The sequence below is a fragment of the Hemitrygon akajei genome, chromosome 1 (assembly GCF_048418815.1).
Source record: "Hemitrygon akajei chromosome 1, sHemAka1.3, whole genome shotgun sequence".
In the NCBI taxonomy this organism is placed as follows: Eukaryota; Metazoa; Chordata; class Chondrichthyes; order Myliobatiformes; family Dasyatidae; genus Hemitrygon; species Hemitrygon akajei.
In genome coordinates, this window is record NC_133124.1 from 10,021,430 (window position 1) to 10,040,673 (window position 19,244).

General features: G+C 42.9%; 1 protein-coding gene across 5 annotated transcripts in view; it reads left to right on the top strand.

The window, feature by feature from the left end:
- Positions 1-19,244, top strand: part of sugct (succinyl-CoA:glutarate-CoA transferase) — a 528,034-nt gene that overhangs the window by 20,532 nt on the left and 488,258 nt on the right. Inside the window, exon 1 of one of the 5 annotated variants that reach the window (XM_073032311.1) lies at positions 10,931-10,991. The exons of the other annotated variants lie outside the window; for them this stretch is intronic. Coding sequence (XP_072888412.1) covers positions 10,976-10,991 — 16 coding nt within the window. The 5' untranslated portion in view covers positions 10,931-10,975. Of the gene's footprint in view, positions 1-10,930; positions 10,992-19,244 lie in introns of those variants that run through there. 5 annotated transcript variants of the gene reach the window in all.

Genomic DNA, 19,244 nt, shown 5'->3' on the forward strand with positions numbered 1-19,244 from the left:
CGACCTTTCAGGCTGAGACCCTTCATCAAGACTGGCAGGTGGAGAAGACTGATGAAGGGTCTCAGCTCAAAACTTAAACAATTTATTCCTTTCCATAGATGCTGCCAGACCTGATGAATTCTTCCAGCATTTTGTGTGTGTGCTATTTTAATTTTGTTTTTAAAGAAATATCTCTAGGATTAATGCAGAGCTGTCAAACAGTGTAAAATCCTTTCCACTGTTGTATTCAGATATGTACGTATCTGAGTGCATCGGTTTTTATTGGTTCCTAACAGTACTGCATGTATGCAACTTGCTATGCTACTCTCTGAAATGATTTTGCTCCCTTTAGCTCAGCATAAATGAGATTATTCTTTGGTTAAGACTTTAAAACTGATGTGCCAAACCTCATGGTTTATTAAAATTTATCATCACATGTAAAGGGGATTTGTCAATAAGTTGTTTTGCTAAGTTTGTTTAGTGGAAAAGGCTGATATTGTCTGCTAATTGACTAACTCTCCTGGGAAATATTTGTTTGTAAAGTACTCACAGTCACATAGCTAACAGGACTATTGAAAGTACCTAGTAACCATTTGAATACTTTTTGAAGGATAATCACTCTAAGATCATAAGACATAGGAGCAAAATGAGGCCATTAAGAAGAGGGACGCCTCACGTCTTAATAAGCTGGTAAGGAAGGCGGGCTCTGTCGTGGGCAAAGTACTGGAGGGTTTAACATCGGTAGCTGAGCGAAGGGCGCTGAGTAGGCTACGGTCAATTATGGATAACTCTGAACATCCTCTACATAGCACCATCCAGAGACAGAGAAGCAGTTTCAGCGACAGGTTACTATCGATGCAATGCTCCTCAGACAGGATGAAGAGGTCAATACTCCCCAATGCCATTAGGCTTTACAATTCTACCGCCAGGACTTAAGAACTTTTTAAAAGCTATTATTAATGCTTTTTGAGATAGTGATTTAGATGCATATCATATTTTTTACTGAGTTAAGTATTGTATGTAATTAGTTTTGCTACAACAAGTGTATGGGACATTGGAAAAAAAAGTTGAATTTCCCCATGGGGATGAATAAAGTATCTATCTATCTATCTATCTATCTATCTATCTATCATTTGGCCCATCAAATCTGCTCTGCCATTCCACCATGGCTGATATATTATCCCTGTCAACCCTATTCTCTTGCCCTCTCCACGTGACTTTGACACTCTTACTAATCAAGAACCTATCAACCTTTGCTTTAAATATGCCCAATCACTCAACCTCCACAGCTGTCTATGGCAATGAATTCCACAGATTCACCACTGGCTGGCTAAAGAAATCTCTGCTTTGAAAGGATGTCCTTGTATTCTGAGGCCGTGCCTTCTGGTTTTAGACTCCCCCTCTACAGGAAGCATCCTCTTCATGTCCATTCTATCTAGCTCTTTTAATATTTGATTGTTTTCAATGAGATTCCCCCTCATTCTTCTAAACTCAACCGCTCCTCTATCTAACCTGGGATCATTCTCATGAACAAATCCCTCTGCAAGTCAGTTCACTGTTGAGGTGAGTGAAGTTATCGATGTGGTTCAGGAACCTGATGGTAGAAGGGTGATAGTTGTTCCTGAACCTGGTGTTATGGAACCAGGTTCCTGTACCTCCTTCCTGATGGCAAACATGAGAACAGAGCATGGCCTGGTTGGTTGCTGGGGGGGAGGGTGTGGGCTTTGATGACGGATGCTGCTGTAATAATAGTGTAGTGTGCATGGGTACGTGGACTATTGAGAAATCTGATGGCAGCTGTTTCTGTATCACTGAGTCTGGGTCTTCAGTCTCCTGTTCTTCCTTGCTGTTAGTAATGAGAAGAGGACATGTCCCAGATAGTGCAGGTCCTTAATGATCAATGCTGCCTTTTTGAGGCATTGACTATTGAAGCTAACATTAATGGTGGGGAGCTGTGATGGAGCTGGCTGAGTCTATGATCTTGTGCCTTGGAGACTTTATACTATCTGATGCAACCAGTCAGAATGCTTTCTACCAAACAGCCATTTTATTTGTGATAGTGTTGACTTTGACGAGTATGTTGACCAGGAATGTGGTGAAAGTTCAAAGTTATATTTTTAAAATTTTATGTAGGGCAGATCAATCTTTGCCTTAATATTTCATTTGGCGAAGGGCATCTCCATTACTTTCAGATTCTCAAGCTTTCATTTCAAAATGTGATGCATTTTAATTTATCATGAGGGATTTCAATATGCAGGTAGATTGGGAAAATCAGATTGGTGCTGGATCCCAAGAGAGGAAATTTGTAGGATGCCGATGAGATGTATTTTTAGAGCAGCTTGTGTTTGAACCCATTTGGGAAAAGCTAATAATGGATTGGGTGTTGTGTAATGAAACAGATTTGATTAGGGAGCTTAAGGTAAAGGAACGATTAGGAGGGAGTGATATAGAACTCACTCAGCAGTTTCAGAGGGAGAAACTAGAAGTATTGGACTAAATTACAGAGGCATGAGAGGAACTAGCCAAAGTTGATTGGAAGGGGACACTAACAGGGGTGATGGCGGAGCTGCAATGGCTGGAGTTTCTGGGAGCAATTCAGAAGGCACAGGATAGATACATCCCAAAGAAGGAGTATGCTAAATTAAGGATTAGGCAACCATAGCTTTTAAGGGAAGTAAAAGACAGGGTATATAGCAAAAACTAGTAGGAAGTCAGAGAATTGAGAAGCTTTTAAAAAACTAACAGAGGGCAACTAAAAAAGCTATAAAAAGAGAAAAGATAGAACAGAATAGAACTTTATTCTCATTACTCAATACAATGAGATTGCAGTGCCACTCCAGTCCATACAAAACAGATAGTTACAATGTATGTGATGTAATAAAACACATTGATGAATGTAGAGCAATGCATGTAGTATATATGAATTTCAGTAAGGCATTTATTTGATAAGGTTCCCCATGCGAGGCTCATTCAGAAAGTAACGAGACATGAGGTCCAAGGAGACCTTACTTTGTGAATTCAGAATTGGCTTGCCCACAGAAGGCAAAGGGTGGTTGTAGATGGTTTGTATTCTGCATGGAGGTCGGTGACCAGTGGTCTTCTGCAGGGATCTGTTCTGGGACTCCTCCTGTTTGTGATTTTTATAAATGACCTGGATGAAGAAGTAAGAAGGGATGGTTTAGTAAGTTTGCTGATGACACAAAAGTTGGGGATGTTGTGGATAGTCTTGGAGGGTTGCCAAAGGTTACAGTGCGACATCGATAGGATGCAGAACTGGACTGAGAAGTAGCAGATGGAGTTTTGAATGAATGAAATTTTATTTATTTCAGTCAGTACAAACATAACAAAAAGCATCATTTTCAATAATGATTTCAAAATGATGAATTCATAAGGCAAAATTAAATAATAAAAATCTTTAAAACAGACCGAAAGGGTGTAGGCTGAAGCTACAGCTGATTACACCTAACTCACTTACTTATACAAAAACATATTTGGCATCAATCATCACATGAAGACAAAAAAATTTCAATCTTTTAACACAAAATCCAATTCCAAGTATCATTTATTTACATTACTCCCATTCATATTAAATCATGTATTTTATATTTGTTCGTTAAATTATTTTAAAATAATTTTTTAAACTTGTTAAGTGTGGTGCATGTTTTTAAATTCTCACTACAACTGTTCCATAGATTCATCCCTCTAACTGAAATACAATGAATTTTTTACATTTGTTCTTATCCTTTGTTTTTGAAATATGCATGTTCCTCTCAAATCATGTTGACTTTTTCTCGTTTTAAACAATCTTTGGATACTTTGTGGTAACTGTCCATTTTTTTCTTTATACATAATTTGTATTATTTTAAAATCTACGAAATCTCTGAATTTTAGTGTTTAGTCGAACAAATAGTGGATGAGTTAGCTCAGAATAACTTGTCTTATTTACAATTCATAAACCAAGTTCAACCCAGAAGTGTGAAGTGGTTCATTTAGGTAAATCAAATTTGAAGGCAGAATATAATATTAATGATAAGACTCTTGGCAGTGTGGAGGATCTGAGCAATCTTGCAGTCTGTGTCCATAGGACCCTCAAAACTGCTGCACAGGTTGACAGTGTTGTTAAGAAGGCGTATGGTGTGATGGCCTTCATCAACTGTGGGATAGAGTTCAAGAGCCATGAGGTAATGTTAAAAGCTATATAAGATTTTGGTCAGACCCCACCTGGAGTACTGTGCTCAGTTCTGGTCACCTCACTACAGGAAGGATGTGGGTACTATAAAGAGAGTGCAAAGGAGATTTGCAAGGATGTTGCCTGGATTGGTAGGTGTACCTTATGAAAATAGGTTGAGTGAACTTGGCCTTTTCTCCTTGGAGTGAATGAGGATAAGATGTGACCTGATAGAGGTGTATAAGAGGCATTGATTGTGTGGATAGCCAGAGGCTTTTTCCCAGGGCTGAAATGGCTGACATGAGGGGTTGTAGACAATAGACAATAGGTGCAGAAGTAGACCATTTGGCCCTTTGAGCCTGCACCGCCATTTTGAGATCATGGCTGATCAACTACTATCAATACCCGGTTCCTGCCTTGTCCCCATATCCCTTGATTCCCCTATCCATAAGATACCTATCTAGCTCCTTCTTGAAAGCATCCAGAGAATTGGCCTCCACTACCTTCCGAGGCAGTGCATTCCAGACCCCCACAACTCTCTGGGAGAAGAAGTTTTTCCTTAACTCTGTCCTAAATGACCTACCCCTTATTCTCAAACCATGCCCTCTGGTACTGGACTCTCCCAGCATCTGGAACATATTTCCTGCCTCTACCTTGTCCAATCCCTTAATAATCTTATATGTTTTAATCAGATCCCCTCTCAATCTCCTTAATTCCAGTGTGTACAAGCCCAGTCTCTCTAACCTCTCTGCGTAAGACAGTCCAGACATCCCAGGAATTAACCTCGTGAATCTACGCTGCACTTCCTCTACAGCCAGGATGTCCTTCCTTAACCCTGGAGACCAAAACTGTACACAATACTCTAGGTGTGGTCTCACCAGGGCTCTGTACAAATGCAAGAGGATTTCCTTGCTCTTGTACTCAATTCCCTTTGTAATAAAGGCCAACATTCCATTAGCCTTCTTCACTGCCTGCTGCACTTGCTCATTCACCTTCAGTGACTGATGAACAAGGACTCCAAGATCTCTTTGTATTTCTCCCTTACCTAACTCTACACCGTTCAGATAATAATCTGCCTTCCTGTTCTTACTCCCAAAGTGGATAACCTCACACTTATTCACATTGAACGTCATCTGCCAAGTATCTGCCCACTCACCCAGCCTATCCAAGTCACCCTGAATTCTCCTAACATCCTCATCACATGTCACACTGCCACCCAGCTTAGTATCATCAGCAAATTTGCTGATGTTATAGTTTTAAGGTGCTTGGAAGTAGGTACAGAGGGGCTGCCAGGGTTAAGTTTTTCACACAGAGGCTGGTGGGTGCATGGAGTGCACTGCCAGTGATGGTGGTAGAGGCAGATTTAATAGGGTGTTTTAAGAGACTCTTAGATAGGTACATGGAGCTTAGAAAATAGAGGGCTATATGGTAGGCTAATTCTAGTCAGTTTCTAGAGTAGGTTACATGGTCGGCACAGCATTGTGGGCCGAAGGGCCTGTAATGTGCTGTAGATTTTTATGTTCTATGGTAGTAGTAGGCAGCCGTTGGTGGACTGTGCCTCTGGTGGACTGTGTCCTCTCCAGGGTGCAAGCCTGGGTGTGAAGATTTGAAGAACCGACTGTTGACACTGATGTAGTCCAAGGGAAGGGCAAGTGCCGATACAGCTTGGCAGCAGTGTCGTCACAGAGGTTGCCAGAGTGAAGTTGTAAACAACGTCAAGCTGCCTTAGGGACCCCGGCTCCAGATTTCTTCCTCGGGTTTTACTCCCGAAGCCTTTCCCATGGGTGGGTGCGGCCGCAAAGCAGCGGTGGTTTAAAATCAGAGTTTTCCTTCTCCTTGGCGGGCTGCTGTCCAAGGCTGATGTGCTCCACTTGCACGAAACAACCAGGTTTGAGGCGCCGGGGGTCCACCTTTGCCCCTTCTCTTGTCAGTAGAAACGGTTCTGCCGGGCCTATTAGCAAAGCCACATGTGAAGGCCAAGAGTTGGACTTGGTTATCAGAGGCTGTTAGAGGTGTACGTCATTTGGAGCACTTAATAGGTAGTGGGAGCTTATCCTCACTACCACCCTTGGCAATGACAACCTAAGGAACCTGTTCTATGGTGCAGCTTAATTTAAAGAAAACCCTTATTGGCATGCAACAAGTGACTTTGACAGTCTCTAACACTCAAAGGTCATGGGCAAGCCGGGGTGTAGCAGTATTCAGCTGCACAACAGCCCTCGGGAAGAAGCTGTTTTTTCAGCAAGTCTTGGCTAAGAAGATTCTGTATCTCCTACCAGATAGCAGGAGGTTGAACAGACAGCTTCCGGGATCGGATGTGTCTTTAATGATGTTACAAGTGTGCCATAGGCACTGAGAGTTGCAGATTGTCTTCAGGTCCAGCTGTTGATTCCCAATGATGGAGTGACATTGAACCATCCCAGTCACCCGTTGGAGTACTTTGTGATCTGTCTTGCTGCAGCTAGAGTATCACATGGTCATTCTGCATGTTAATATGCTCTCTCTATTGCACATTGATAGAAGTTGGCCAACAATTTTTGGGGCAAATTAGGTCTTAAGCACCTCAGGTGTATAGTTGCTGTTGTGTCTTCCCTGTCATTGAGGTTGTGTTGTTCATGCCCAAAAACTTGAAAATGGTGACCCTATTCATTACCTCACCATTTATGAATATGAAGCCAATGATATTAAAGAGGATACAAAAAGGTTTTTTTAGATATATAGAGAGTAAAAGAGGTGAGACTGAATATTGGACTGCTGGAAACTGATACTGGAGAGGTAGTTATGGGGGACAAAGAAATGGCAGGTGAACTTAACAAGTAATTTGTGTCAGTGGAAGAAACTAGCAGTAAGTCAGAAATTCATGTCAGGTTGCTGTGTTGTTGCTATTACTAAGGAGAAGTTGCTTGGGAAGCTGAAAGGTCTGAAGGTAGATAAGTCACTTGGCCCAGATGGAGTACATCCCAGGGTTCTGAAAGAGGTAGATGAAAACATTGTGGAAGCATTAATAATTGGAGATGTCACTCCACACTTAAAGAAGGGATGGAGGCAGAAAAGTAAAATTATATATACCCAAAAAAGGGTAGCGGTGAATGGGTGTTTCTCGAAATGGCAGGTGGTGACTAGTGGGGTGCCACAGGGCTCGGTATTGGGACCACAGCTGTTTACCATTTACGTTAACGATTTGGATGAAGGCATAGAAAATAACATCAGCAAATTTGCTGATGATACTAAGCTGGGTGGCAGTGTGACATGTGATGAGGATGTTAGGAGAATTCAGGGTGACTTGGATAGGCTGGGTGAGTGGGCAGATACTTGGCAGATGGCGTTTAATGTGAATAAGTGTGAGGTTATCCACTTTGGGAGTAAGAACAGGAAGGCAGATTATTATCTGAACGGTGTAGAGTTGGGTAAGGGAGTAATACAAAGAGATCTCGGAGTCCTTGTTCTTCAGTCACTGAAGGTGAATGAGCAAGTGCAGCAGGCAGTGAAGAAGGCTAATGGAATGTTGGCCTTTATTACAAAGGGAATTGAGTACAAGAGCAAGGAAATCCTCTTGCATTTGTACAGAGCCCTGGTGAGACCACACCTGGAGTATTGTGTACAGTTTTGGTCTCCAGGGTTAAGGAAGGACATCCTGGCTGTAGAGGAAGTGCAGCGTAGATTCACGAGGTTAATTCCTGGGATGTCTGGACTGTCTTACGCAGAGAGGTTAGAGAGACTGGGCTTGTACACGCTGGAATTAAGGAGATTGAGAGGGGATCTGATTGAAACATATAAGATTATTAAGGGATTGGACAAGATAGAGGCAGGAAATATGTTCCAGATGCTGGGAGAGTCCAGTACCAGAGGGCATGGTTTGAGAATAAGGGGTAGGTCATTTAGGACAGAGTTAAGGAAAAACTTCTTCTCTCAGAGAGTTGTGGGGGTCTGGAATGCACTGCCTCAGAAGGTAGTGGAGGCCAGTTCTCTGGATGCTTTCAAGAAGGAGCTAGATAGGTATCTTATGGATAGGGGAATCAAGGGATATGGGGACAAGGCAGGAACCGGGTATTGATAGTAGTTGATCAGCCATGATCTCAAAATGGCGGTGCAGGCTCGAAGGGCCGAATGGTCTACTTCTGCACCTATTGTCTATTGTCTATATATACCAGTTAGCCTGATTTCAGTGGTTGGGAAAATGTTGGAGTCTATAATTGATCATGACATTTCAGGGTACTAGGAGATAAAAAAGGCCAAAGTCAGCATGGCTTTCTGAAGAGGGAAATCGTGACTGACAAATCTGTTGGAATTCTTTGAGGAAATAACAGGCAGGATAGACAAAGGAGAGACAGTGGATGTTGTTTACTTGGATTTTCAGGCCTTTGACAAGGTGCCACACATGAGGCTTCTTAACAAGTTAAGTCCAGATGGTATGACGTGAAATATACTAGCTTTGATAAGAAGATTGGCTGATAGGCAGGAGACAAAGAGTGGGAATAAAATGGGTCTTTTCTGGTTGGCTGTCAGTGACTAGTGGTGTTCTTCAGGGGTTCATGTTAGGACCGTTTCTTTTTACATTATAGGTCAATGATTTGGATGATGGAACTGATTACTTTGTGGCCAAGTTTGTGGACAATATGAAGATAGGCGGGGGCAGGTAGTGTTGAGGAAGCGGGGGATTTATAGAAGGACTTAAACAGATTAGATGAATGGGCAAAGAAATGGCTGATGGAGTATTGTGTCGGTAAGTGTATGGTCATGCAATTTGCTAGAGGGAATAAAGGCGTAGACAATTTCTAAATGGGGAGAAAATTCAAAAATCAAAGGTGCAAAGAAACTTGGGAGTCCTTGTGCAGGATTCTCTAAAGGTTGCAGGTTGAATCAGTGGTGAGAAAGGCAAATGCGATGTTAGGTGTCAGAATAGAAGGACATCCTTTTAGTACAGAGGTGAGGAGGAATTTTTTTTTTATCCAGTTGGTGATGAACCTGTGGAATTCATTGCCACAGACTGCTGTGGAGACCAAGTCATTGACACTAGACACTAGAATACTACAGCACAGTACAGGCTGTTTGGCCCTCGATGTTGTGCCGACCCATATATTCCTTAAAAAAAGTACTAAACCCACACTAACCCATAACCCTCTATTTTTCTTTCATCCATGTGCCTGGCCAAGAGGCTCTTAAATACCCCTAATGTTTTAGCCTCCACCATTGTCCCTGGCAAGTCATTCCAGGCATGCACAACCCTCTGTGTAAAAAAACTTACCCCTGATGTCTCCCCTAAACCTCTCTCCCCCAACTTTGTACATATGCCCTCTGGTGTTTGCTGTTCGCGCCCTGGGAAACAGGTACTGGCTATCCACCCTCTCTATGCCTTTCGTAATCTTGTAGACCTCTATCAAGTATCCTCTCATTCTTCTATGCTCCAAAGAGAAAAGTCCCGGCTCTGCTAACCTTGCCTCAAAGACTTGTTTTCCAAACTAGGCAACATCCTGGTAAATCTCCTCTGCACCCTCTCCATAGCTTCCACATCCTTCCTATAATGAGGTGACCAGAACTGAACACAATACTCTAAGTGCGGTCTCACCAGATAGTTGTTGAGTGTATTTAAAGCTGAGATTGATAGTTTCTTGATTAGTCAGGGCATCACAGGTTACAGGGAGAGGAATAATGAATCAGTCATGTTGGAATGGCGATGCAGACTTGATGGTCTGATTGGCCTAATTCTGCTCCTATGTGTTATGGTCTACGTGAATGTTGACTGCATAGACTTTAGCAAGGCCTGCATGGGATGCTGTTTCAGAAGGTTCAGTTGCCTGGCATATAAGATGAAGGGGTAAATTGGATAGTTGAGAAGCCAAAGAGTTGCCTCTCTGAGTAAAGACATGTGACTAGTGGTGTGTCACAGGGATTGGTGCTGGGTCATCTATCATCTGTATTAATGATTTGGATAATAACGTTGTAAACTGGATCAGGATATTTTCAGGTGACACCAAGATTGTGGGCATAGTGGACTGCGAGGACTATCGAAGCTTGCAGCGAGATCTGGATCAGCTGGAAAAATGAGGTGAAAAATGGCAGATGGAATCTAATGCAGACAAATGTGACGTGTTGAACTTTGGGAGGACAAACCAGGGTAGGACTTAACACGGTTACTGGAGTGTGGTCGAACAGAGTGATCTGGGAATACCGACACATAATTCCTTGAAACGGTGTCACTGGTGCATAGGGTCATAAAGAGAGCTTTTGGCACATTGTCCTTCGTAAATCAGACTATTGAGTACAGGAGTTGGGATTTGACGTTGAAGTTGTTGAGGCAGAATTTGGAGCATTGTGTGCAGTTTATTTGCTAGTTGAAATCCGCTTCCTCCATGTTGCTCGTTGATTGGCCAGTTTAAAAGTTGTGGCCCCTCTTTCCCATTGGTGTGCTCACTGTGGCACCAATTTCTGGTTCTGCCTACAGGAAAGTTATCAATAAGGTTGAAAGAGAATTGAGAAAATTTACAAGAGATGGGGTAAGTCTAGATCTAGAGGTCATGGCTTAAGGATGAAAAGTAAAATATTTATGGAGAACCTGACAGGGAACTTCTTCACGTAAAGGATGGTGCCAGTGTGGAATGAGCTGCCAGCATGTCGAGTGGGCGGTTATTTTATTTGCCGGTTGAAGCCCGCTTCCTCCATGTCACTTGTCGATTGGCCGGTTTAAAAGTTGTGGCTGCTCTTTCCCATTGGTTGGCGTGTGTATCATGGCATGGATTTCTGGTTCCGGGCACCTTGAGGAGTATAAGAATGGCACATGTGGGAGGCTTGGCTTCTCTTTGCTTTGTCCCCGGGTCATGACCAGTGCCGATGAACCATTGGCAAGGTATGCTTTGCGCGCACTCTTAGCTAAGTATCTGTTGAATATTTACTTTTGTAGCTTGTGCAACTTGGGGGAACTTAAATGTTGGTCAAATTTTTTACTGCATGTAAGTAAATGATTAATACGCTTGTTCATAATTAACATCTGCTCTTTCACTCACCAAACCCGCAAACCTGCTTCCACATTACACAGCAGGAGTGGTAGATCAGATATGATTGCAACACTTAAGAAAAGTTTAGATCGATACATGGATGGGAGGGCTATAGTCAAAGTACCAATTGATAGGTATAGGCAAATTAACAGTTCTGCCTGGACTAGATGGGTTGTTTCTGCTCTGTTGTACTCCATTACTTGAACTTGTTGTTCTTGTTGCCTTAATCTTCAGTAGTATTTTCCATTTCATTGTTTGCTATTTGGTTTGCATCATTTGATTCTCCTAGCTCTGAATGGCTTGAGGTATTTCTCCGCAAAACTTACACAAGTTGTGTGTGAATAGATTTGGGTAGTTTCTTCTTTGAATCAAAGTGCTGGTATTTAGGTGTGCAAGCAGGAAAAGAAATGAAAATGTAGAATTTATAAAATTAAAATCTCCTTGTAGATGGAAGCCGCGTTCATTTTTCAGTGCACCCAGCACGACCTATAGTTTATTTTTCTTATCTATCAAAACTTTATATTTACCAAAACATTGATTCCACTCTCCAGTGTCCACTTAAATGCTTTATATAATCCCACTGTTTCCTGTTCATCTGTTTTCTTGTCAAAGACAAATACATTCTTGTGTTCTTTGATTTTACACATTAGAGTCAATAATTACATGCTTCACAAGAGAGCAAATTTAGAACAATATTATATATTAACTGAGGGAATTTTACATATATACATTTAATTGAAGAGGCAAAAGTGTTAAAAATATCTTGAAAGAATGACTTGCATTTGGATAGTACTCTTTGCATCTCTAAGAGAACGTCCCAAAACACTTTACAGCCAATGAATACTTTTGAAATTACATTTTTAATTTAGAAATGTGATAGCCGATTTCCATTTGGATAGTACCTTTCACACCTCTAAAAGAACTACCCCTCAACCATCAGGCTCTTGAACCAAAGCAGATAACTTCACTCAACTTCACTTACCTCATCATTGAAATGTTCTCACAACCAATGGACTCACTTTCAAGGACTCTTCTTGATAATTATTTCTTCTTCTTCTTATTTTTGTATCTACACAGCTTGTTGCCTTCTGCACTCTGGATGAATGCCCTAGTTTGTTTATTTATTGAGATACAGCGTGGAATAGGCCTTTCTGGCCCTTTGGGCCATGCTGCCCAGCAATCCCCTGATTTATACCTAGCTTAATCATGGGACAATTTAGAATGACCAGTTAACCTAACAACTGGTACTGATTCTGGTGGCCCAATCAGCAGTGGGAGCAGCACACAGCGACGAGGTTTCATGCAGGTCGGTGACACTTGTTTAAAAGGAGAGCTCTGTGGGTGTTCGGGCTTATTCTGATGGCCCATTCAGTGGCAGGAGCAGGCTACAGCAAGGTTTTTCGCAGGTTGGCGACACTTGTTTAGAAGTACAGAAAAGACAAGCAGGGTGGCTATTGTTGGGAGTAGGCCAGTGGTGACAGTAGGAGTTTCAGACTTTGGCTCAAAGGAGGCTTCAGCTCAAAAAAACATTGGCTCTGGGTTAGCAACGCCACCCTTCATATGTGCTTCAAGGCTGCCACCATCATCCCCATGCCAAAGAAGTCTTCAGTGTCCTGCTTCAATGACTACCGTCCCGTTGCACTCACATCCATCATCATGAAGTGTTTCAAGAGGCTCATCATAAGGCACATCAAGACCCTACTGCCTCCCTCACTGGACCCCCTGCAGTTTGCGTACTGTCCCAACTGCTCAACAGATGACGCCATTGCCATCACTCTCCACCTGGCCCTAACCCACCTGGACAAAAAAAAGACACTTACGTTTGAATACTGTTCATAGACTTCAGTTCACCATTCAACACAATCATCCCTCAGAAACTGATTGGAAAGCTGAGCCTACTGGGCCTGAACACCTCCCTCTGCAACTGGATACTAGACTTCCTGACTGGGAGACCTCAGTCAGTCCGGATCGGGAGCAGCATCTCCAACACCATCACACTGAGCACGGGGGCTCCCCAGGGTTGAGTGCTCAGTCCACTGCTGTTCACTCTGCTGACCCACGACTGTGTTGCAACACACAGCTTGAACCACATCATCAAGTTTGCCGATGACACGACCGTGGTGGGTCTCATCAGCAAGAATGATGAGTCAGCATACAGAGAAGAGGTGCAGTGGCTAACGGACTGGTGCAGAGCCAATAACCTGTCTCTGAATGTGAACAAAACAAAAGAGATGGCTGTTGACTTCAGGAGGGCATGGAGCGACCACTCTGCTGAACATCGAGGGCTCCTCGGTAGAGATCATTAGGAGCACCAAATTTCTTGGTGTTCACCTGGCGGAGAATCTCACCTGGTCCCTCAACACCAGCTCCATAGCAAAGAAAGCCCAGCAGCATCTCTACTTTCTGCGAAGGGTGAGGAAAGTCCATCTCCCACCCCCCCAACCTCATCACATTCTACAGGGGTTGTATTGAGAGCATCCTGAGCAGCTGCATCACTGCCTGGTTCAGAAATTGCACCATCTCGGATTACAAGACCCTACAGCGGATAATGAGGTCAGCTGAGAAGATCATCGGGGTCTCTCTTCCCGCCATTTCAGACATTTACACCACACACTGCATCTGCAAAGCAAACAGCATTATGAAGGACCCCACGCACCCCTCATACAAATTCTTCTCCCTCCTGCCATCTGGGAAAAGGCACCGAAGCATTGGGGCTCTCACGACCAGACTATGTAACAGTTTCTTCCCCCAAGCTATCAGACTCCTCAATACCTAGAGCCTGGACTGACACCAACTTACTGCCCTCTACTGTGCCTATTGTCTATTATTTATTGTAATGCTTGCACTGTTTTGTGCACTTTATGCAGTCCTGGGTAGGTCTGTAGTCTAGTGTAGTTTTTTTCTGTGTTGTTTTCACGTAGTTCAGTGTAGTTTTTGTACTGTTTCATGTGGCACCATGGTCCTGAAAAACATTGCCTCGTTTTTACTGTGTACTGTACCAACAGTTATGGTTGAAATGACAATAAAAAAAAAGTGAGTGAATGACTTAAGGTTCCCTTTTTTCCCTTCTTATGGTACCTAGTGTAGTAAATGGCCGCTGTGTGTTCTTCGTGCCAGATGTTGGAGTCCTGGGAGATCCAGAGTCTCCCAGGGAACTACATCTGCATGAAGTGCATCCAGCTGCAGCTCTTTGAAGACCATGTTGGGGATATGGAACAGCAGCTGGATGACCTTCAACTTGTATGGGAGAGTGAGGAGATAATCGATCAGAGTTGCAGGGAAGTAGTCACCACTAAGTTGCAGGAGGTGAGTAGCTGGGTGATTGTACAGGGAAATGCAAATTTGAAGGCAGTTAGCGCAGAGCACCCCTTTGGCCATTCCCTTCAATAATAAGTGTACTGCTTTGGATATAATTGTGGGGAATGACCACCCAGGGGAATACCATGGAGACAATGTTACTGGCACAGAGCATGGGTCCGTGGTGCAGAGGGGAAGAAGGAGAAGAGGGGGGTGGTAGTGATAGGGGCTCAATAGTCAGAGGAACAGACAGGAGATTCTGTGAACATGAATGGGACACCTGAATGGTATTTTGCCTCCCTGTTGCCAGGGTTAGGGACATCTCCAATCACATCCATAGCATTCTGGAGGGGGAGGGAGAGTAGCCAGATGCTTTGGTTCCTGTTGGTACCAGTGACATAGGAAAAGCAAAGAGGTCTTGAAAAGAGGATATGGAGAGCAAGGCAGACATCTGAGAAGCAGGATCTCTAGGGTAGTAATTTCTGGATTGCTGACTGTGAGGGTAAAGACAGGATGATTTGGCAGATTAATGCATGGCTGAGAAGCTGGTGCAGGAGGCAGGGCTTTAGGTTCTTGGTTCATTGATATCTCTTTTGGGGGTAGTATGACCTGTATAAAAGTGATGGGTTGCACCTGAACCCAAAGGGGACCAATATTTTCACGGGCAGGTTTGATGGAGTTGTTGGGGAGGCTTTAAACTAATTTGGCAGGGGGATGGGAACCAGAGTGAAGGGACTCAGGATAGGACAGATGTTAATAAAGATAGTGTGTAGTCAGACTGTCAGGAAAGGCAGGCAGATGATAGGACAAAATTGCAGCCAGCAGGGTGAGTATCAGTGCATTAGAGATGTAACATTAAATGGGTAGCAAATAAAGTACTCGAAGCGTTATATCTCAATACATTGATTATAAGAACTAAGATGGATGATCTTGTTGCACTATTACAGATTGACAGCTATGATATTGTGGCCATCACTGAATCGTGGCTGAAGGGTGGTTGTAGCTGGGAGCAAAATGTCCAAGGTTACATGTTGTATTGGAGGGATAGGAAAGTAGGCAGAAGGTGTGGTGTGGCTCTACTGGTAAAGAATGGCACTGAGTCAGTGGGAAGATGTGATTTAGGATAAAAAGATGTTGAATCTGCCTGAGGCTTACACGTACAATTTGAAGTCGGGCCCAGCCACATGCTAGCCCCGTCCCGCCGTCCCGGTTGCCCCCGCCACTCCCCGGAGCCCGCTAGGAGCTGACAGCGGCGAAGTATGACTCAGCTGCCGTTACAGCGGCACTATAGTGCCACGTCACCTGGTAATTGGTCTCCCTGAGCCTCCTATCCACTTCTCCGAATACTGATAGCATGTGGGTTAGGTTAAGAAACTGCAAACAGTAGCTGGGATGTGGATCCCAGATTACAATGGGAAATAGAAAAGGCTTGTTAAAAGAACAATGTTATAATAGTCATGGAAATTTCACCATGCATGTCGATTGGGAAAATCAGGCTGGAAAGAGAGTAAGTTTGTTGAACACCTATGAGATGGCTTTTTAGAGCAGTTTGTCATTGTGCTTACTAAGGGTTCGGCTATACTGGATTGGGTGCTATGTATTGAACTATTGTATCCACTTCCATCACCACTCTCTGTGTGAAAAACTCCTTGACATTCCCTCGGTACCTATTTCCAAGCACCTTAAAGCTATGCCCCCTCGTGTTAGCCATTTCAGCCCTGGGAAAAAGCCTCTGACTGTCCATACAATCAATGCCCCTCATCATGTTATACATCTCTATCAGGTCATCTCTCATTCTCCATCACTCTTGAGAAGAAAAGGCCAAGTACATTCAACCTATTCTCGTAAGATATGCCCTCCAATCCAAGCAACATCCTTGTAAATCTCCTTTGCACTCTTTCTGTAGTATCTACAGCTTTCCTTTAGTGAGGTGACCAGAACTGATTACAGTACCCCAAGTGGGGTCTGACCAAGGTCTTAAATAGCTGTAACATTACCTCGCTGCTCTTGAACTCAATCTCACGGTTGATGTATGCCAACACACCATATGCCTTCTTAACCCTGTCAACCTGCGCAGCAGCTTTGAGTGTCCTATCAACGTGGACCCCAAGATCTTTCAGATCCTCCACACTGCCAAGAGTCTTACCATTAATACTATATTCAAGTTTGATCTACCAAAATGAACCACTCACACTTATCTGGGTTGAAGTCCATCTGCCATGTCTCAGACCAGTTCTATGTCCTATCGGTGTCCCGCTGTAACATCTGACAAACATCCAGACTATTCACAACACCCCAACCTCCTTTGTGTCATCAGCAAATTTAATAATTTACCCTTCTACTTCTAAATCCAGGTCATTTACAAAAATCAGAAAGAGGAGGGTGCTAGAACAGATTCCTGTGGAACACCACTGGTCACCGACTTCCATGCAGATTACAAGTAGGATAGATAAAGGGGATAGAGTGGATGTTGCACATTTGTACTTTCAGAAGGCCTTTGACAAGGTGCCACATGAGGGTGCTTAGCAAGTTAAGAGCCCATGGTATTACAACAAAGTTACTAACATGGTTAGAGCATAGGCTAATCGGTAGGAGGCAGTGTGTGGGAATAAAAGGATCCTTTTCTGGTTGGCTACCAGTGACTAGTGGTGTTCTACAAGGGTCAGTGTTGGGAATATTTTCTTTTATTGCTGTACATCAATGATTTAGATGATGGAATATATGGCTTTGTTGCCAAGTTTGCAGATTATATGAAGATTGGTGGAAGGGCAGGTAATGTTGAGGAAAATTAAGCTGCAAAGGGACGGACAGATTAGGAGAATGGGCAAGAAAGTGGCAAAAAATACAGTGTTGGAAAATGCATGGTCATGCACTTTGGTAGTAGAAATAAATGTAGAGATTATTTTCTAAACAGGGAGAAAATCCAAAAATCTGAGGCGCAAAGGGTCTTGGGAATCCTTGTGCAAAACACCCTAAAGGTTAACTTGCAGGTTGAGTTGTGGTGAGAAAGGTAAATGCAAGGTTAGTATTCATTTCGAGAGGTCTAGAACACAAGAGCAGGGATGTGATGCTGAGGCTTTATAAGGCACTGGTGAGGCCTCACCTTGAGTATTGTGAACAGTTTTTGGCTCCTCATCTAAGAAAAGATGTGCTGGTATTGGAGAGGGTTCAGAGGAGGTTCACAAGAATGATTCCAGAAATGAAAAGGTTATCATACGAGGAACGTTTGATGGCTCTGGGTCTGTACTTGCTAGAATTTAGAAGAATGGTGGGGAGGGGAATCTCGTTGAAACCTTTCAAATGTTGAAAGGTCTAGACAGAGTAGATGTGGAAAGGATGTTTCCCATGACGGGGAAGTGTAGGACAGGTGAGCACAGTCTCAGGATAGAGGGGCAACCATTTAATACAGAGATGTGGAGCAGTTTCTTTAGCCAGATGATGGTAAATTTATGAAATTTGTTACCGCAGGTAGCTGGGTGAAGGCCAGGTCGTTGGGTGTATTTAGGGTACTTGATTGGATATCGCATCAAAGGTTACGGGAAGTGTGGCTGAGGAGGGGGAAAAAAGATCAGCCATGATTGAATGGCGGAGTGGACTCAATGGGCCAAATGGCCTAATTCTGCTCCTATATCTTATGGTCTTTGTACTGTGGGAGGAAACCAGAGCAACCGGAGGAATCCATCGCAGTTACAGGGAGAACATGGAAACTCCTTACAAGCAATGGCAGGAATTAAACCTGGGTCACTGGTACTGTAAGGTGGTGTGCTATCCACTACGCTACTAGTGGCACTTTCATTGAATCTGTTATGGTTATTATTAACACTAGAGTTATTGAGTATGCCCACAAGAAAATGAATCTCAGGGTTGTATATGGTGACAAATATGTCCTTTGATAATAAAATTTACTTTGAACATCCCATAGGACTTTACTGCCAGTGGATGCTTCTGAACTTTTATTTTAATATAGAAATGTGATAGTCGATTTGCATTTGGATGGTACCTTTCACACCTCTAACAAAAAGTCCCAAACCACTGTTACATTTTGAATACAGAAATATGATAGGCAATTTACATGCAGTGAGCTCTCACTATCAGTAACGTGGTTGTCCGAGTAATCTGTGCTTTTAGGAATATGGATTGAGAGGTAATTATTAACTCGAAAAAGAGAATAACCTTTTGCTCCTCAAAATTGTGTTGTGATGTATTTTATGTCTACACTGCAGAGCAAACTGAGCCTCAGATGAGAAAAGAATAAGATGACCTTTGCCCTGTGTAGTCACATAATAGATGTATTGACACTATTTCAAAGATTAAGGGAGTCATTTCTGGTGCACTGGCCTATGTTTATCCATAAACATAGATCAGGATAACATCCTGATCGTTTTCAGTGCAGATTCTGGAAGCTTGATGAGTGAAAGTTGGCTGATGTTGTTTGTATGTTAAATTGGTGACTCCATTTCAAAATTGCTTAATTAGCAGTAAGGCACTTTTGAATGTGAAAAACACAAATGTGACGCTTTCTTTACAACCATTTTAATGTATTAACATGATAGAAATGAAAATCTTACATTTAATAAAATTATCTTAAGTTTGATATTTTGGAGATCAGGATGTCTGTTATAAGTTTTTAAAGATTAGCTTTATTTGTCACTTGCACATTGGAACATATGTCATTTTCATCAATGGCCAACACAGTCCTAGGGTTAGGCTGAGGACAGCCAGCAAGTGTCCGTTCTTCCAGCACCAACATAGCATGGCTACAAGTTACAATGTTTGTATGTTCTGCTTTTTTTAACACGGTTTCCCCC